This window comes from Thunnus thynnus, chromosome 8 (assembly GCF_963924715.1).
Source record: "Thunnus thynnus chromosome 8, fThuThy2.1, whole genome shotgun sequence".
Classification (NCBI taxonomy): Eukaryota; Metazoa; Chordata; class Actinopteri; order Scombriformes; family Scombridae; genus Thunnus; species Thunnus thynnus.
In genome coordinates, this window is record NC_089524.1 from 23,055,014 (window position 1) to 23,076,488 (window position 21,475).

A 21,475-nucleotide genomic window follows, 5' to 3' on the forward strand; every position below is an offset into this window, starting at 1 on the left:
CCACAGAAATAAGAAGTCGTCTTTTCCAATGCCGATTATACGAACAACATGGGTATCAATGGGCAGAAATCTGTCTGTAATGGACACAGTGGAGTCATTGTGTAGATATAGCTAATTAGAGAGGACATGACAGGCAAGCAGACACTTCTGACCAGCGGCTATCAAAGAAAATAGAAGGTCAGATATCTCAACAGTCTGTTCTTTGCTGCAATAGCAGCTGTGTGCTGAAGTAAAGGAGATGTCATTTCATCACTTTTGTGAGCCATAACACATCCCCACTTCCACTCTAACTCATTCACTCTGTCACTCAAACACACACACACACACACACATACGCACACATGCACACACTGCTGTTATTGTTGTTGCAGTGCTCCCACGACACCAACAATCTCTGCTTCCCTCCCCCACACGGGCTTCACATCTATCTCCCTTTCACTCCCTCTCTTCCCCCTCCTGTCCTGGGCAGCCCTGACATGCCTACTTCAATTGATTTAGAGTCAATTCAGCTTCTGATCTGATTGTTATCATGTGACTTTTTCACACACCTCCCCCTTGATATAAGACTACTGTACTATTTTCAGATGGGGATAAAGATTTTTTTTGACTTAAGCAGAAATACTTTGCACTTTCCGTGTCTGCGTCTGCGTCACCTCCTGCCTCTCTGTTTCTTTATATCTCTCACCTTCCCATTCTTCATCTCTCAAAAAATAAAACAAACTCAACATCACAGTCTCCTATCTGCTCTTTTCCTCAGCTGTACAGTCTGGTGGTGGGACTTTCAATTGCCGGGCTTTGTAAACAGGAAGCGGGTGTCCTGTTCACTGTACCTGAAGCGTGGGTGGCAGAACAGGGGCACCCATACAACTGCATAATAATAGGAATCCAAAATGGCAGGGAGGGGTACCATAAAATCACCAGAGAGAACAGAAGAAGGCAGCATCCAGGAAAGCTATTGTCAAATGAGAGCAGACAGAAGCCAAAAGGATTGTTGATTTAGTTTTTCCTTTGGTAAATAGATTGTTGATTTGCTTTGTGTTTTTCTGTCTGTATTGGATCCTGCCTAGAACTCTAGTGTTTGGGAGGATTAATGTCATGGACAATCCCTCAAACTCATTTTCTTTCTCACTGTGGAGCTCTGTGGGAATTACAGTTTCTGGATAAGGGAGAAAGACTTTTGCATTTTCTGCTGACCATGGCCCCGTTTGTGATGAAGTGAAATCATTGTGTCCCTCTAACTTTGGCTGTTTTGAATACTTCCTTGAATCTGAGAAGATATGCTGTCCTCACTTGTTCCAAAACAATCCCTCTGTTACACTTTTCCAGCTATCGTTGTAACGAGGATAGCATAACCTTGTGGATTAAATCACTCCACACATTTTATTGTTGTTTAACATGTTAGAAGTCGGTGCGAGTTTGGGTGTTTTCTGCCAGGCTAGCTGTAATAGGGGGGAAAAGGCTTGACGGGAGTCAGTTTATCATGAGCACAGAGAGCACAACAGATAGATTCCCCCCTGTCTCCTCCCCTTCAACACAGATAGACTCAGAGCATGGGCACTCAGCCAACACTATCAATCTATCCGCTCCTACCCCCAGTCTCTAACTCTTATTGGAGGACAGCTTCCAAAGGGGCAAGGAAGCATGAATCATAGCCCGGCTATGAGAAGCTGTTCTGCCTCTAAATACACATGTTGTGGCTCAAAATCACTCCGTCGCTTCGCCATTAATGATGATCTTTGCAAGTGATTGTCACAGCCTTGGAACAAAGTTGTAGCATTTAGGAGGGGCTGTGGCTGTTGAGAGAGAGGGATTGTTGGTCTTGGCCTAGTTTTCTTGTCTGATCAGAAACCTGTGCACCTCTGCCCTTCCCCCACCCAAACCTAAGCCTCTACTATTACAGGCTGCGAGGGGCTCAGTATGGAACGAGGTGAGCAGCTTGCCTCACCACCGAGCTCTCCGCGCGTATGTGTATGTGCTGCCTATACTGTATGTTTACGGGCTTGTGTGTGATATAACCTGGGTGATGTGGTTTGGCTTGCATGACCAGCTTCCTATGAGCAGAACAGGATGGCTATGAGGGCTAAATGTGAATAACATCTGAGAATGTTTGAGGCAGGTAGCAAGCACCAAACCCAGCTATGAGACTGCAAGTGCAAAACATTGTATTTGATTGGAGGTTAAAGCAGCAGGAATCAAAGGTGACATGTGTAATGCATCTGTGTTGCAGGATTGCCCTCCTTTTTTTGTTCTATACAAAGCCCTTATTGATTAAAAAAATCCAAAGAGGATTAAGTAATTAGTACACATTATTACACATTATTACACGCTGTTATTTCTTGTGTGAATTAACGCAATTCAAAATATGTGTACATAGATAAATATTTCATTAATATGCACAAATATATGACCGATTAGCACCAATGTGCCAAACATATGCTAATTTTCCATGTGCATCTGTCGTTAATTACAGATATGAAGCCGGGAATGGCTCGAAGGAATCAAAGAGGGTATATGACAGCATTTCTCCCCACTCTGCCTTTAACTGTCCATTGTACTGTGAATGTATTTTCAGATTATAGATGACATGTTTTTGTTTTGGTCCTTCCTGTATAATGTAGCTTTAAGCGCTGAGGTTGTCATGTGGCAGATTACCCATAGTTACTGTGGATAATGAAACGTAATTTTGAATCCACTTTTACAGGTCACTGTACTCTCTTTTATGTCCATGTTAATTGTGATACTTTGTGAAACAAACCAAATAGTGGACGGACGGCAGCATTTACAGCGTTCACACACTGCAGGCTGCACTAATTGTTTTGAAACAGCTGAACATAAAATCGCTCAATATCAAGAATAACATATTAAACCAGCTATTGCCCTTGGCTCCGATGAGAAAGCGGTACCACCCTAATTCACTTGTAAAAAAAACAATATATAGGTATGATGGTACATTTCCTCTCAGCTTTGTTTTTCAATCTTTAGCTGCCTGTTATCCAACTGATTTCTGCTTAACCTCGTGTCACCGTTAGATGCACTCTGTGTTCATTAAGGAGAAGATCCTCAGTATATATGTTTTTTTATTCTTTTTTTTTTTTTTGCCGCCCCCTCCCTCTCTTCAGCCTGGCTGCCCTTGTACATGCTCTCCATGTCAGACCCAGCTGTTACTACAAACTACTTGGAGGGCTTACAAGCCTCATTGCTAATACTGACAACAGCACTATTCTTACTCAAGGCCTAACGTCTACTGGAAAAAGCGAGAAACAGGAGAGATTTTCTCTGCCTCCACTAGAAATTCATTTCCCCAAACAGATGTTTCCATCTGTTCAAATCTAATCTTTTGATTAATACATTCCTCAATGAAAGGATTCCAAATAGGTGTTAGATAAATAACTCAAGATGCCCTTTCTTTGATAGCTGCGACTTTTTTCTGATGCTATGGCTGTCTTTTCATTGTGTGTGTGAGTACCTGTGTATTTCTGTGTATCTGAGCGTGTGCGTCCAAATGTGAATGTGTGCATGGTATGTTTGTGAAGGTATTTATGGCCCATATGTGCGTTTGTTCCGAGCAGTAACCCCATTACATTCCTAAGTCTGTCCATGAGACTAATTAATGTTCTGTGCCGAGGCTTTTCCTTTACCCAGGGGACACCCAATGGATTATTTACCTTTATGTCCTATTGACAGCAAATCCCCCTTCCAATTGCTAACCTCTGTGCAAATAGACAGTTTGAGGCATCAGGGTGCATAATAACACCAGGCAGCTCTATATAGGATTTGCATTTGCCATGTCTTAAATTTGTTATGGATAGTCTGCCCACAGTGACTCAAAAGCTACTTGAGTCACTGAGGCCTTTGTAGTGGTTAACAGTAGTCACTGTGTGCTGGAAATCTTTCTACATCTGAAGGTTTTTGCGTTTTTTGTTGTCTGTTTTTCTAAAATAATATATGTCTAGAATGTATGTGCATATAACACGGTAATTTTAGAGGTTGTAGACAGGAAACAAAGAAGGGTCATCTTAACTTCCCTCTTCTTTGACAAGGTTGGCCCTCAGGTTAAAAACAACAGCTGTCTAACACCTACCTACACGTTTCAATAGAGCGGTTATTGTGTGTTCTCGTGCGAGTGAAATCACTTAGGGATGTTGTGTGCATGTTGAACAAAGGGAGAAAACAAATTATTTACATGCCAGTGTAATCTAAACTTATTTAATTTCAAGTAGTTCATTGTCAACATGGTGACTGGACTGCAGTTCATTTCAAATGTCTTTCTAACGGGCCTGTCGTCTTCTAAAGGCAGCATTTTAAAATTACTGACAAATGTTCGTTGATCATCCGGTGTGCCCTCCCTGCGTGAACTGTTTTCTCTGAACTATTTCTCTCTACCCCCCTACTCTGTGATCCTATACTCTCTGCTCTCCCTCCTCTCCACTCTGCTCTGGAGCAGGCAGTTACTAGGGCTGCGTTGGTCTTATGTTTGTCAGCTCATTCACAAAAAAGACTAGCTACGTGGAAAATAGAGCAGAAATGATCAGTCGATTCATCAATTGAACTGAAAATTTATTTATTTATTTTATCCATATAATGTTTCAGTCACTTATCAAGCAACAATAACAAACATTTGCTGGTTTCAGTTTCTTAAATGTGAAGATTTTATGCTTTTATTTGTGATATACGATAGTAAACTGAATATCTTTAGGTTTTCAACTACTGGTTGGATAAAACAAGCAATTTGAACATGAACCCCTCAGCTCGGGTAAGTTATAATGGGAATTGTTTCACTATTCTCTGATATATTATATACACATGACAATCAATTAATCGATTAATTGAGGAAATAAGTGACTGATTAACCATTAACAAAAATAATTGCTAGTTCTAATCCTAATGGAAGTAATGTTACATGATTACAGGCATTTTTTGTATATTCAGCTGGGCAAAATCTTTAATTTTTAAACATGTTAATTTCAATATCAATGCTTGAAAGTGCTGTGTAAAAAAAGTAGCCTTAACAGGACCCCTTCATAACAACCCATAGATTAGAACATGTATAAAAAACATTTAGTCTATGTCATATATAGAAAAAATAACGTAGCTAATTTACATTAGCATCATTAAAAAGACAAAAACTTACAATAACAATTTAAAACATAAGTTGTTATTGTAATAAAAACAAAATAATGTAAAGCCAGCTACTATTTTTTTTACGAGAAAGCGGACACACCAACCACAGAATTAAAATGATGTCAGCGGGCATGTAGGAGCCCCCCTCAGCCAGCCTCCCTCAGCACACAGGGAAAGTGAGCGTCAAGAAGAAGGCGGGCAGAAACCGTATTTCCAACCGTTCGGTGGCTGATGTCGCTGTCAATCAACCGTACACGTCCTTCCATTGGCTGAGCTCTTTCGCATTTATCGTGCCATCTCGCCAAGCTGCTGCTGTGTAATCGCAGGTAACTTTCTTACGATAGCCTTCCGCTGGACGACCTAGTGCTCGTAGCGCCCCTGCATTTTGAGGATTGCAGGCAGTGTAGACTAAATCCAGCTCCAGAAAAGGGATTTTCCGTCGTTTTGGGCTTCGGAAGACGTTGAAATTGTATTTTTTTTCTCGGCGAGAACAAACCGTCTCTCAAAGGCGTTTGAAATCGGACACCGCTGGCGTTGAGGCCCTCACTTTTGTGCGGAGGGATACGTTGTTGCGTCTGACAATGTGGACGGAGGTGGTGAAGATGTCTACGAGAAGAATGAAATCATCTCAGTTGTAACAACAAAAAAGGAAGACGCGAGATTAGTAACTATAACAGATTTGTTTGCACACAGACTTTGTTACATTGACGCAAACACGTGGGCGCTGTGTGAAAAACAGGCTTACCGGGACAAAAGGAAGACATCTACGGTGCTCCAATGCGTTTCATGCACTGAGGTCGAAATTCTCTTGAAGTTTTATGTTTTTCCCCTTGCGAGTCTCCGCTTTTCTTTTTACTGTTGGATATCAGACACTTGGAGAGGAGAGGTAAAAAACACCTTCTTTCACTTCATGTTTTCGGGGGAAGTTGCATGAATTCGATGGGTTTCCATTGACACCTATTTTGACGCCTGCAATTTTCGAAAAGTTTTCGGGAATGTGTGGTTAAAGCGGGGGGGATGTAAGTTTTTTTTGTCTGGTTTGAGGTGGCGAGCCAAGTGTGTGATGGTCTCCGCATCGACCACGGAGAGGAGGAAATTAACTCCTTTGTTCTGCTAAAAGACTCCACTAACGTTAAATGTTAGTGCTGCTGCCAAACAAGCCTCATTTTGTTTTTCCACCCGTGTGTGTGTCTTGTGCCACTTGCACTAGGTTAGTATGTGGAAATATGAAATCTTTGTTATGTAATGTTGGTGAGCATTTTAGCTAAACTTTATGTTGTGGGGCCTACATGTATTTTCCATAGAGCCAGAAACAAACTTTCCATAAAAACCCCCTTTGGTAGCCCTTTAAACATTCCTTTATGGAAGTGTCTGGCCACCAGCTAGACTTTATTTTATTGCACATTTGGCAGGAAATTCCTCATGCTCCCACCCCCACCGTCTCCCTTCACTCAACTCCCTCATAATGCACGACTTGAACCCTAATATGTGGAAGAAAGAGCTCAGTATTTGTTGCATGAAGTTTTTGGGTGGCTTTGCTCTTTATTCTCCGGGGGTCAGGGCTGTTGCACTTGTTTTTGCACGTTGTTTGTTTTACTCTGGGAAGACACAACTGGACATGATGTTTTTTTTTTTTTGTTAGTCCTAAAGGGTGATGTCAACATAGTTCAAAATAAATAGTGAATGGGTTTAGTTGTCAGCTGTAGCTTGGTCCTGGATGTGGCCTAGCGGAGATGATCAAATAATGTACAGCCTACATCCTGTGGTGCCCTAGATGTTTACTGTCATTGTTATAAACTGTTTGATCCATTATAATAATAATAATAATGTTTCTGGGCACTGGATTTACACCAGTTTCTTGTCGGGCAGTATTTGAATCAACAGTTGAATTTGCCTTTTCTGTGGCCGCCCTTGTTGTTCCTGTAGTAATAGCTTTGCCATAAACAAATGTAATAGCAACTTACTTATATTTTATTTTAACGTTTAATAGGACGAATGGCTGAAACGCACGTGCAGTTAATTGTGCATTTAAATTACAAAAAGAAACAATGTCAACACCGTAATCAGGTTTGTTAGACGGCTAAAAGGAACTTAATTTGGCCCATTATTATGTTTGAAAGCCATTGGTCAAAAGCTGAGAGGGGCACCTACATTTTGAGTCGTGTTTGCTCTCATTAAACATTAAGTTTTTTTTGGTGTAAAGCATCTGTTTGGCTCAGCGGTGTGTTTTCACTGGAAGTGCAGGCTCTTTTGTGGAGAATGACCTGCCTTCTCTGCCTTGTGTGGGGTGACAAAGACCCCTAATCTGCTTGCTTCAAATATTGATCCACTAGTAGCTGAAGATGCCATTTTGTTACATTAAGCCCCTCCATGTGCTTTACTCCATTTAGCTCTATGGTTAAATAATATTTGGGAATGTAAAGTTTTTTTTTTAATTTAGTGGTGTGCATGACCCATTTTATCCTTCATTGGCCATCTTATCCTAAAGTTTGGAAAGGCAATGACAGACATGTTTCTAGCCTATTTACACTTGGGGCGATGTGTTGTGTGTGTTCACTTCCTTTCCTTGTCTCAAGGTTAAATTAGTTCCACTCGCCTGAGTTCACTAGACTTGGACGGCAATGTTTGTCTCCCCTGAAGTGACTTGTGTTATATTCATACATGTAGAAAATTATTTGTTACATGTAATACTTCTGTTTTTGCTTTCAAATGGTTCTAAATTTCTATTTGTATTTCCTGACATACATTTAAAATCTCCTGAGTTTCTTTAGTTTACATTTTACAACTTGCATTTCCTCCAAGTCATCCATCTTTTTTTTTTTTCTTTTTTGATTGCATCAATTTATGCTAGTGCTGTATTACAAAGGAGGCTGTAAAAGCACACCACCTGTTGGTGTCCAAGTGCCTCTATTCCTCCACTCGCTCCCCTTACCACTAGTTCCCTGTGAGGTTTGTAGAACCACCGCTCAGCATCAGAGAGCGGCCTCGGGCTTGCGTTGGAATGCAAAACACAGGGTAAATCCAGTATTCATGCCCACTGTGTCATTTGACAAGGTTCTTTCTGAGTTGACATATGGTAATTTGGTAATGACGTGTTTGCATACAGTCATTAGCTCTGCCTTTCACCCCTATTTCCTTGGGCTAACAATGGTCCCAATTATGTCTGTAATTGTAAATGTATTACATTCTCTTTTATGTAGCAATGATCGACATATGGTTGTGTTATTTGCCAGGGTTGCGTAAAATGAAAGACAATTTTTAAAGTGATTACTTGGTAATGATTTGACTAAAGGCAGCATATTCATCACTTCATGGCAGTGTCTCTTCCACTGCTTAGATGGGAAGGCAGTGTCTGTCAGAAACCAGATTTTTAAGTAGACCTGCCTAAAAAGTGAATAGCATTAAGTAGCCTGACGTTGTCTGTTTTCCCTCATCGGTCCATATTTCAGCGTGGTAATAATTTGAGCTCTATGTTTATGGCGGCAGAAACTCAATAGGCAATCACTAATTTTCATATTTTAACTTCTCAAATGTACAAGATGTTTGCCTTGCCCGGATATATATTTTAATATTGAATAGAAAATTTGAATTACAAACACAAATTTGATTCAGAGTCAATAAGAAAAATGCTTTTTAAAAGAAAAATGCTGACATAGCCCTTCATTTGTATCTTATGGGCTACCTGCAAGTTGCCAATATAAACCATCTCACACAGGTTCAGATAAGGGTTGTGATATAGCACAGTTAGAGTAGTTTGAATCATGCATTACCATCATCCTCCCTGTTTTTTAAGAGCTACATGTAACTTCTCTTTGTGCTTGCTAGTGCCATTAAAATCCTGTATCTGCAAATTTCTCTCATAGGGTTTATTAGAGACTGAAGGGTATGAACGAACAGCAGCAAAGAATGGCTGCAGTGGGAACTGACAAGGAACTCAGCGACCTCCTGGATTTCAGTGCGGTAAGAGAGTGGGAGAGCAGTCTGGGTGGTTCTGGGTGGCAGTGAGTAGGTGGGTGGCATTGGGATGAAGAGCTAAAGAGAGTGCGATACAGGTTTGGGTGCCAGTAAGAAGAGGGGCAGCTGGAGGTCTCAGTGAGAGAAGTGGGCAAAAAGGGTTGAGGAAAGAAACTCAGGAAGCTCAATTTTTCAAATTCTGCAAAAGAAAATTTGAATTGTTTTTTTTAACAATAGGTTGTGTCAGCTGGAGATATTTTCATTCATTCTCGGCAGGGCAGAGGTAGCGCTGATTACATCAAAGTATGGCAAGTAAAATACAGCTATGCCTCAGGGTGACTGGAGAAAGTGAATTCAGGTTTTAAATGTAGGTTACTCAATTATGTAGGTGATGCAGAGATACAACAACAAGAAGTGGATCCTTTACTATAATAAACAGACATCCACTGGCACAAAAAATGTAAATGGTGAATCAGAAACAACTGCAGGAAATAATTTTGGCGTAAGAACGAGAGAACCAAATTTTCCCCTGTTTTGTCTTGTTAACAGAATCTGAAGGGGAAATATTGTGATATGAATGAAGTGGGCTGAGCACACAGCTTCAGCATTTTTTTTTTCTTGGGATATATATTTGTCACATTTTTAGTATTTTAAGAAGACATTTTCACAGAGATGCTTTCAGAGGTATTCTCTAGACATTATGTACAAAGTGGATGGAGGTATTCGGTTCAGCTTTTATTTACCTGTGTTTCATTTTGTTGTGAAGCCTTTTGTTGAGATTTACGCTGACATAAACATCTCATAGGCCCAACGGAGCTGCATTAGTCTTCTTTTTCTTCTTCAAAATAGATTGAATAGCTTGTAAGGCTAAATTGTCGGTTCTGGATAATTATTATATATGGGGCACAACAGGTAATTCCAAACTGTGACTCCTAATGAATATTTGTCAGCAGACTTAATGTTCCATGACATTTCTTTTGACAAACTATAGCTGATTAATACTGAAGTGTTAATATCATTGTAAGAGTCATTGACTTTTTATGATGTGTAACACTGGGAGACTACAGGACTGGCTTTAATTTTTTAGTGATTTTTAAAAACGCATTGTTGGCCATAAATGTTGTTGGTGGAGCTCCATTATAATGACTCGCAGGATGCCGTGAACTGCCCATAAAAGACAAACACTCCTGTTGTGAAGGGGGTTTGTGGGAGGTTCTCATTAAGACAGTTGGGTTTGTGATAGAAATGCTCAGATTGATCAGCTGCCAATTTGTATCAGCAGATGTTCCGTATAAATATGACATTGATAATTGGGTGAGAAACTGTTGAACATTGAATAAACAAATATCCTCTTCTTTGTTTATTTGCTGGCTAGTCACTGAAATGCATGCTAGATTGGATGCGGAATAAAGCAAAACTAAACACGTTTGAGATCTCTGCAACCAAATGTAACGGAAACATAAATGGTGTCCCAAATTGGTTGTTGGACTGCGTAGACTTACCCTGTTTTTAAAAAACAAAAACAAAAAAAACAAAACCTCATAATATAAGGTGGTGGCAGATTGCGTTACATGCCCTAGTTACAAAATGGTTGGTTTGTACAGAAGAGTTTGACCACGTCACTGAAAGATGCCACATATCTACACCACACCATAGCTTCATGGTGGCGCCCACAGTGGCTCAGTGAGAAAACCATGGCCTCATCAGAGTGTTTCACAAGTTAAAGTTGATGCTACTGACTTTATATGGAGATACGTCTGAGAGGTTTCCTTTTGAAAATACCGTCTATTTGTGTTGGAAAACTTTAATATCTGTAGTTTTTGGATATAATAATGGTATTTATCGCTTATAACCTGATAGTATTTACTAGTTTTATGTGAACTACTAGTTTTACTGGAAGTTGTCTTGTCAGTGGTGGAATTATGTTTTTGAAATAGCTTATATCTTATGTTAGACTGATCGAAAATTGAAAGGCCACGAGGTGAAAGAAAACACACACAACAACTGAACGACAAGTGTATGTGATGTCATTTATTAGTGGAAATAGGATGTGTGAAGTGTGCCATCCTTTGCTTTTGTTAGTTACGGTATCTTTCCTCCTTTGTCTTGTAGATGTTCGCGCCTCCAGTAGCCAATGGGAAGAACAGGACAATGACACTCGCCAGCAGTCAGTTCAGTGGATCAGGTAAGCTTTTAAGCTCAATGCACAAACCTACACTAAATATCAAAGTGGTGCCATGCACTGAAAATGTTTTTTATTTATGTATTGTTTTGTTGATGTTTAACTTACTCATTGTGTCAATATATTTTTTCAATTTAAGACATTTCTGTGGCTGCATGTATGTTTTTTGCAAAGCAACAATATAGTAATTTTATAAAGACTTCTGTGATCTTTAGCAGTCACATTTAATACAAAAACGTACTACAAATCAACATATCTTTATAATTTATAGGTAATAGTGAAGAAGTCAGTTCATCCAAATCTCTCTCTCTCTCTCACACACACACACACACACACACACACACACACACAAAAGAACAACACAAACATTTTCCCATATAACCCTTGTAGTATCCACTGAAGCAGATAGTTTCTATTAAGGTTCTGAGATCTCTTCTATCGCCTTAGTAGGCACAGTAGACATGAATTTCTTTTGTGTTGCTCAGAGCTTTAAAAATATACATATGAAAGATTCCATAAACAACATCTAGGTTACTCTGGATAATCCACTGGCCTTGTTTTGAACACTTTTCATTATACCAAAGGAGAAAAGTGAATGTTTTTGTCCCGGGTTGTGTATGTATTTGCTTATTTTACTATTTTTGGTGGGTTGAGTAGTGTTTTAACAATTTTAAAAAGTTCTGGTTAGCAGCTTGCCTGTTGGTGTTGTTCCACAGATTCTTATTCATACAGATAAAACATATTCATTTAGACTACAGCTTGAGGCCCATTAGCGGTCTGAAATGTGACAACACTTCTTAAAGAAAATGGACTGTAGCTTAGATCTTACTGGACACAGGATGTTCTTTGTATGAAGAATTAAAACTGTTTGCAGATTTAATTTGTCTGTACAAGTTCAATTTAAACATCTGTTTGATCAGTTTCTTTTTCATTTCCTTCGATAGTCTTTATTTCTCTATTTTTAAGTGCAAACGAGCAGCCAGTTAACCCCCTCAAGCACCTGAAGTCTTTGAGTGAGCTTTTTTCTCTTCCTGAATGTTATTAGTAAGTCGTGTTACTTTCGTTCCTTTGTCACCCTGCCAACCTGGCGTGTGAAATCGAGTCACACTCCCCAGTGTTCCCCAGAGTGAGAACTTGGCCACTGAGGAACAAAGGCAAAAAAGGGGGCTTATGGACTTGAAACGACTCCCCCACCCTGAAGTGTAAAACACTCCTCCCCCAACACGGCACAGGGCTCTTACCCCCACTGATCTGCAGGAAATGGCTTGAGTCCGAGACAATGTCCCTCACCCCCAGCTCGCAGCCTCTTAAACTAGCCCAGCATGCAGTGAGTGGCCAGAGTGGAAGAGAGAGCTTGTTGAATAGAGGGATCATCCTGTGGAAGGCAGGATTCTGTTTGTTTCTATTACAGCAGGCAATTACTAAGCAGTGAGGAGTTAATTCCTTCCCCCCTCCTCATGTCCTAAAGTGTGGCCCTTGGTCATTGACACCCATTTTAATGCGATACTTCAAGCTGTCACATTGAACTTTGGGAGATCTGCAGGTACCTTCTAATAACACGTGAGAGCCAAAATGCTAACATCTTTAAATTTTAGCCCAGGAGTTTCTCATAGAATTGTTTCATGTTTTAACATATATAGTACAAAGGATACAGTCTGTCTATGTAGGGAGGTAATTTGGAGGCTTATATTGGGCGTACATGATTTTTCAAATGTTATGGCTGCATTTGTCACCAGGACATGCCCCCCCGTTTTGAAACTCGACCCCAAAGATTGCTTGTTATTCCAAAATGCTGTATGGCTACAGGCCAGGAAATCTATTTATTATAGAAATGATGACCATTAAAGAACAATGTCCATCTCTGACGTCACTTAGGCGGCTTGTATATTCAGGGACCCAGCAGCGCGGGAACGGCAGCGAGCAGCCTAGTGGCCCACCAGACCACCTCTATTCATCAACACAAAAGTGCTCAGAGGGGTGCTAATTGCATTAGGCGTCCCTCTCCCTTCCTCAGTGGCCAGAGTGTGTATGTGTGTGTGTGTGTGTGTGTGTGTGTGTTTGTGTGTGTGGGGAAGGGTGTGTCGGGGAGAGGAAAGAGGAGAGGATTGGCAAGAAGTGTGGGATGTTTGAGAAGTAGGGGAGGCAGAGTGTGACGGTGTGTGGTGGGAGCTGGCCAAGCCCACAAGCCTTCAGGCAGGCGTCCCCTCTGTCACCTCTGCAGCTGCTGGCAACGTCTCCATCCCCCTTCACACACACAAATACACGGGACGCGACAGGCTCGCTTCCTTTAGATCACAACAAACAACATTGTGAATTCACACATGTGCTCTCCTCGGTGGCTAGCTTACTAGCTATGTTTTTGACTTTTGCACTCTTGGTTGTATACCTGCACACGCCTGCAGTATTATGTTTTCTAAGCACCCAGAATGAGGAAATCTCAAAGGAGAGTGGCTTCCTTTTTCAACTAAATTAGATGTTTGCAGAGCCTGCAGCCGTGAGAAGGCTTTGTGGCTCAGAAAATAATTTTTTTTTGGGCTCTGGTTCTGAGTCAGTATTTGTCTTGCCATGTGACTTTCACTGGAAGTACATTTACACTAGCCATGCCAAAATCTGGATGGATGTTATATACGTCCAGAGAACTTGATATCATGCCAGCCCTAAGTCTTTAAAAAATCTGTTCATTCTTAATTAAAGAAGAATAAGGTTTCAGGTACTACTATTATTTACCTATTAAGTTGTCAATGTCAATTGACTGTTCAAAAGTTCATTAGTTAACTTCACTCTTCAGCTCTTTATGTAACTTTGCTAAGAAACATTAAACCACGATCAGACTGACATTAGCCATATGTGAAGAAACGCAGCCCTCTCATTCATTTGAACACAAAGTATGTGTTAGAACTGCTACATACAGAAAGCATCACATTGACTGTTGCAATTGAAATGTCCTGATGATCAATTGTAGCTATTTAAAAGACATTAAGATGATGTGGTGTGAAAGCGTTTTTTTTTTTTTTTGTTTTTTTTTTGTTTGTGTAATTTTAGTATGTTTTGGATAATAACATTACTATGCAACAGGAAAAATTAATGGTCCAAGATGGAAAGAAGTGATGAAATAAGGATGAAATAAAGTCAAGATTTAGCACATCTGTGTTTGTCCTTTAAAATTTCATTGAGAATGCAGATTCTGAAGTGTTCTGAGCAAACTTTTTAGGTCACAGTCAAAGGGTTTGTTTAAAACGGAAGAGCTAAAAATATTTTTACCGGCCAAAATAATTGATTTAGGAATACATTGCTGACCCACTTTAAATGTTACATATCTTGTTCATATAATTAGACTTTAAAACTTAGCAACCAACATAGTAACATACCCAGAATCCAAATACCATCTCAATTGTATAAACCTGTGTGGCCACAATTGTTTTACCATCCAAAAATGTGTTTTAATTGTTTTTAGGTGAGGCTTTGCATGTTATTTTAAAGACTATTTTGCATTATACTATTTATTTTGATTGCCTGTGGCGACAATCAATTTGATATTACACATGACAAGAGATTAACAACAACAATAGAAAGATCTCTCTTCTGGCATAGTCGGGCTCTCCTAGGCTGGCTGAGCGTCAGTGTCACCTCAGCAGCTCTCCACCTTGTTTTAATTGCCTCCGAGTTAATTACTCCAGTAAGTGTGAAACAATGTTGTCAGACTTCTCCTGCACAGCCATGCTTTCACTCTATCCTCTGCACCCCCGCTGGCCAAATGGAGGCTTCATAGGCGAATGAGTGGTGTATTGAAAATAGCTGTGAAGATTATGAAGTCACTCTCTTAACTTAACTTGTTGGCATAGTAGACCCACTCAGAGCAGGTTATTGTTGACAGTGATTAAAATATGTAATTATGTGGCTAACCTACTAAATTTTCAACCGCGTACATGTCAAAATACTTGGGGTCTACTAGCAATTCTGGATGAAGCTAGATGTATCTTGAGTTATACTTTAATTCATCGTTGGGGTAGATGCAGATGTCTTGTATGTCCTCTGTGGACTTTTATCTTGCTAATTCGGTATTACCTCGCCTGGTACCAAGCTTTGGCTGAAGTGTCTTCATACAAAGTGTCATCGTTATTTAGCAGAGAGCCCGTCACCAGTGTCCTGTGCCATTGGACATGGTTGACGGTGGCGCAGTGCTTTATTAGCATTGTGGCCTTTCAGCAGGGCCGATCTGATAGTGAGCGAGGCTGATCTTTTGAGGTCCCCTCTCCTCCCTGCTTGCCTGATTCTCCATGCCACTGGCATCAGCTCCATAGATCACGGCTGTCGCAGCGTGTGTAGGTGCTTGCACCGCTCTGTTAGTCTCATCACTCATTCTCACTCGTCAGCCAGGCTGCTGATCTCGCCCAGACCCCTCTCACTCTGCCTTCCCACGTGTTCCTTGCTCTTTCTCTCTCTTTCTCTCTCTTTCTCTCTCTTTCTCTCTCTGTCTCTCTCGCTCTCGTCCCCTTGCTTTCTCCTTCCACCCGCTCACTCACTCTTTTGCTTTCTCACACACATTTTTTTAATTAGGCAAAAATCAAAGACGAAATATGAATATTCATAAGGAAACCACATTAATATGCACAATTATGCAAATCAGCATGCAATTAAGCCTTGTGTCTCCAGAGAGCCTGGATAGCATTAGTGCATAAGACAGGGAGAAGGGGATGATGGGGGTATTTTGGAGTTTTCTGCTCCACCAGTCCTTTGGCTGTGTTTTTCCTTTGTGCCACACATCAGTTCTTTCTTTACCTAAAATACAGTGGTTCCTGTTTTGGCTCTATGTATTTGTCATTTGTGTCATTTTATGTGTTACATGTGTCCATCTCACTGAGTGGAATTTAAATGTGGTTCAGATGACATTTTATCCTCTTGGATTACATTAGGGATGTGAATGGTTAATTTTCTGCTGTTCAGTGACCGTAATGAACACTAATGGCTACACTGAGCATTTCCTATAGTTTTTTTTTCCAGAAATATTTAACATTGCATTACTTCTTGTATGCGACAGCAGCATGTTTGATCAATAGTGATGTTCTCTCTCCTGGCTTGTGCAAGCCCATTGTGGCCACTTAAAGACATTGGACGTTTAGAGTAGGACGTGGTGACACGTTCCCTTGATGTTATTGCAGCATCAAGGCGTTTCTACATATCTGCAGTGACACGTAGGGTAATAATAATGTACTCTCATTTGGGGATTGCTAACATTCTTTCACAGCATTTATCCAACCTGCTTTTATTCTTATCTGTACCTTAGAATAACTTGCTGGTCCTCCTACCTGTCAATTTTAACAATATGTCTTTTTTAGCAATAGATGAGCGCAGCGGCTCTGGGTCCTGGGGCTCGGCAGAACAGAACAGCCCCTCTTTCAGCCAAGGACGGGTAAGATCTAAATGCACATACACTCTCTAGTCACACATGATTTTAAGTTTGGAGATCTTAAGCATTAAGACCAGATGCCACAATATTGTCACACACTCACACATATTCACTTAATCACTTCGCTATAGATGAACACACACACACCCACTTCCCCAACCACCACAACAGCTTAGTGCTTTTTCATGCCTTGTGCCATGTTTGATTTGAAGTGGTAGTTTTACTTTCTACCAAATAACCTTGGCTCAGAATCCTCAATTGGCAAGCTCTGTGGTAGCCCAGAACCTCTGTGGAAGCCCACCGGTAATTGCATCTTCACATCCGCCGTAACTGTCTTGGCACAACTCCGTGTAAATACAAGGAACAGGGGGTGAAATAGATGCAGCAGGCTTTGATTACCACAAGTTGATAATTAAGAAAGTCGGTTTGAATCCCCCGAGCTGATGCAGATTTGTTTGGCATGGATCCTGTTAGTTAGACAGAAAAGCAGAGGGAGGGTAACCGCTAAGCCATATAGGTGTGCTAATAAGATGGGGATGGCCTTGAAGAGTGGTTATCATTTAGGTCTGTGAGTGTGTTTGTCCAAAGTTGGAGCTTTCATGTTCTTTCTAAACATTTTTCTTCACCTTTTTTTTTTATATATTTTTTTTTTTGTGTGTGTGTGTGTGTCTACAGAGCTACGGAGAAGGATCCCACTACAGTGAGCATGAAGGCTTGTCCTCTCCGTTCATTAGTTCAGGGATCACAGGTATGTTCCTTTTTTGGCTTTCTTTAAAAAAATTTAACAAGTGTGATGACAAGTGGCTTGATGAAATGTTTTAGCACTTTAATGGAACGAGTGGGTAAAATTAGTAAATCTACATCTTAGCGCCAGAGGAAATCATTCCTTGTCATATTCCAATTTTAAACTTATTACATTGATGATAATGGCCAATTCTTCATACTTTGTTATGACCACAAAATTGTTTACTGGGTGGCAAAATGTGCATGTGTGCCTACATGCATATATGTGCGTGTGTGCGCCTGTGTTCATTCGTTGAGTGTTGGGGATGTTAGGGCGCTGAAGCAGAAACCTTCCCTAGGGTTTTGTCTGGCAGGCGGCTTTATGCAGCTTAGCGTACCGAAAAAGGGGAGGGCATCTCTGGACTTCTTGTACTTTAGAAAACCTACTTTTTCATTTGTTTTAGCACAAATCGTTGTCTCTTACATGAGTGTACACATCAGGGTTTCACTCGCATTGATGTTCAAACAATCATCATTTCATCTTGCAGGTAAAAATGAGAGGCCACCATACCCTCCCTTTGGAAGCCAGGTATGTTGTCATTAGGCATATTTCTTGCATCTTACTGTAAGGTCATATATATGTGTGTGAGAGAAAAATTAATATGTGTCAGTATAAAGGAAGCCCTGTTCTCTCACTTCTCTTTTCATGGTAAACACTTTGAATTAACGGTCTTCATTTCCTTAAAGAGAAGCTGTTTGTGCCCCCCACGCCCTTTTATGTATTATTAGTAAAACCTTGTCTCTGTCTTCTCCTAGCCTGGCTTTCTGCCCAGTGAAATAGCGATGCCCAGCCCAGATGCCATGTCCCCCTCTGGCCTGAAGTCTGGCTCCCAGTTTTACCCATCATACCCCAACAACCCCAGAAGAAGGCCGCCCGATGGAGGCATAGGTAAGATAACTAGACAAAGGCGTGAGGCGTGTGATGGAGAAGGCCAGTAATTTCTTTTTTTTCTCTTTTTTCTTTTCTTCGTTTCTTTGTTATTTTCTTTTCTTATTTCTGTGTAATCTTTTTTTTGGTCAATTGTTTTTCCCATTTACAATCATTATCTCTTTCTTTTTTGTATTATTTTTGTCTACATTTGAAAAATCAGTTCAAAACAACACCATATACAGATGAATGCACAGCAACATTTCATTCACACTGACAGACATGCACACACACGCTGTCATACACATGCTGCATTGCATTCAGTGTTTTCTGTTCTGCAGTTAACATTGGAGCAGGAACATTAAGATACTTCACCTGAACTGATATAACATTTGCAAATCTATCATTGCCAAGCCCTTATTTGTGTTTTTGTCTCTCTTTCACCTTTTCTCTATGTCTCTGCCTGCCTGAACGTAGACACCCAGCCAAAGAAGATTCGGAAACCCCCTGGCCTGCCGTCCTCGGTGAGAGCTTATTTCTGCTCGCCTTCACAGCCAGTCCTTTTCCTCCCTCTCTCTCTCTCTCTCTTTTACTACACACACTTGCTTCACATAGACACTCTCACATACACTGCTTTCCCCACTCTGCTTGAGCAGCTCTGTGACAGACAGGGGTAAAGACCCTCAGTGAGCTGACAGTCAGGCAACTCAGGCCCCAATAAACATCATCACCGTGGTTGTCTCCACACTACACTCAAGTGGTTTCAAGTGGTGTTCAGGGTCTGGTTGTCATGTAGACGTGCAATTTTATAGGATTTCGAGATACTTTGTCAAGTCTGGTAACTTGCCTTCTGTGGCCCAGTTTGGATTATATGTTTTGTAGGAATGTTGGGGAATGAAGGTACAGATGTTTAAGGCAGCGTAATGCATGAAGGGTCCGAGTAGGTTGAGTTCTAATAACTGCTTCCGTTATGGATCCAGTTCAACTTTGGTGAATATAATACGTGGATCTACCAATGTCTTATTGAATCTTTTATCCCCTCTCTTTTTTATCAGAAAAGAATAATGTACATACCATTCAGGATGTTGCTTGATTATACAACAAATATTTAATCTCTCTGGAAAAAGTTTCACTTCTTTGAGTGTCAGTCTTGGAGTTTTGGTTCCTAAATATAGAGATATTTGTAACTTCTGTTCCTAAAAATTATAGAAAGCCAAACCTAAATAGTTTTCAATTTATTATGTGGATTTAATAATGGATTCAACAGAGTGCTATCAAACCCCCAAGCAGTATGAAGTGTCATATAGTGCTCTGATTTACTGAACCAAGTGTCACATTTTGTCAGTGGGCCCAGAATTCCCAGCAGCTGATGCAGCTTGCTTGTGGATGATGGCAACCGCACATAGCTGGAAACACTAGTCACGTTTACATGTTTGAATACATACTGAATGAATCTCACTGTTAAAGTGGCATGACAAATGACAAAATCAGGCTGCTGTTGCCCACATCATTCCCTTTTTATAGATCATTTCCATTGGCAAAATTTGAGTCGTGTGTGGTGAATACCAGCCACTCCTTCCATACACAAGGGTTAAAGTTCTCAGGCACAGAGCAGTTTCAAATTCATGAAATATTTAATTCAATACATTGTACACATTTCCTCCTGGACAACTTTTCAGGCTCACAAATCTTTTCTCACTTTAATCCCTGCATACAGTTTCAGCTACTGTACATCATAAATGACTCAGGTCGTTTGCTCAGTTTGAATAACATGTTACATTGTCAACACAACAGTAGCTCAGCTTAATATTTTCCTCTTAACGAGCTCTGTGATGGTCCTGACTTGCTGCATTGCTCTTTTATGATAACACATATTATGTTTCAGAAGTCAGGAGGACCCTGCTTGATAGTTTCAGGTGTTACTGTTGCTGTTAGAGCCCAGTCTTGTTGCTTGAGCTGCCACTGGATCATCAAGATGAAATATTGCCATTGCATAAACATTTTCTGTAACCCAGTCCTCACGCTACTGTAGTTCTCAGATGACAAGAGTCACCTAAAAGATAAACTGGATATGGAATCTTGCATCACCACACTTGTGGCATCTTTGTTTGAGTACGACACCTTGAAGAAGTACAACAGCAGTGTTTTGTTTTTTTTTGTTGTTCTTGTTATTATTTTTTGTAGATTTTGAAATCTGGTTGTGGATTTTATGTTGTCAAAGTAAAAGAAAATATTAGCTTTAGTGGGTGAAATACCTGCACATTAATGCTGTATTTTCCCCTCGAATTCATCATCTTAATAAATGTTGCACACTTTGTGATGACAAAAGTTAAATGAAAAAGGTCGTGCCTATGATAATGTTTTTTCAACGCATGGATGAAGTAAATTCAAAGGCTTTATATGGCTGACTAGGTCCAAATTGCAGAGCCATGGATGCGTAATCTGGCAGGAGTTGAAGTCAAGCGTAAATAGTGTTGCTTTCTGACTCTTATCTCCGTTTGAGATAAAGTTGCTACACATGCAACCAACCATTGTAGCCGACTGCATTGATTAAGTGAGTGCATATCAGATCCACTAATAGTCAGTATAGGAGACGGATCAGAACTGGACCTGGTGAACTCACTGCAGCCCACTCCTTGATTTCTTGCTAGTTCAAGAAATGAAAAAATGTGTTTATTCTTTATCTGACCCCGGTGCTGTCCTGCACCTGTGGGTGCTGGCGTGTTGAAGTAGCTGCTGCAACCTCAGCATGTAGACAGTATTAGCCTTGGTGACTACATCACAGAGATTGAGTGTGAACACTCTGTCTGGCCGAGGCCCCCACTTTTTCGCTGTCTGAACCTCAGTCATTTCCCGCAGTGTGAACGATGGCCGCGTGGTTTTAGTGCGAACGATGAGATGTCTGTGTGTGAACCCCCCTCCCCCACTTCACCCAGCCCTCCGCCTACACTTCACCACATGATGGCCTGGGTGGGCCTCCCCCTGTGAGTGACCCAGTTGTGAGGCGCGGTGCTTGCGAGGCCTCTTAGCCCCGTGTCTGAGCCCAGATTAATGACTGCCGATGATGATCCTGTGGTCTTTCCTCCCTCCCACACTCCCTCCCTTCCTGCTTCTCTTCACCACCCCTTTGATATCCTCTTTTTTTCATCTACTTTTATTA

General features: G+C 40.7%; 1 protein-coding gene across 1 annotated transcript; it reads left to right on the forward strand.

The window, feature by feature from the left end:
• Window positions 1–5,620: 5,620 nt before the first annotated feature.
• On the forward strand, window positions 5,621–21,344 carry LOC137188527 (transcription factor E2-alpha-like). Its single transcript, XM_067598175.1, has 9 exons — window positions 5,621–6,007; window positions 8,985–9,081; window positions 11,188–11,260; window positions 16,594–16,667; window positions 17,340–17,454; window positions 17,936–17,976; window positions 18,204–18,336; window positions 18,793–18,839; window positions 21,252–21,344. Exons 2-9 carry the CDS (start codon window positions 9,007–9,009, stop codon window positions 21,342–21,344), a joined length of 651 nt encoding a protein of 216 aa, XP_067454276.1. The 5' UTR covers window positions 5,621–6,007; window positions 8,985–9,006.
• The last annotated feature ends 131 nt before the right edge of the window (window positions 21,345–21,475 follow it).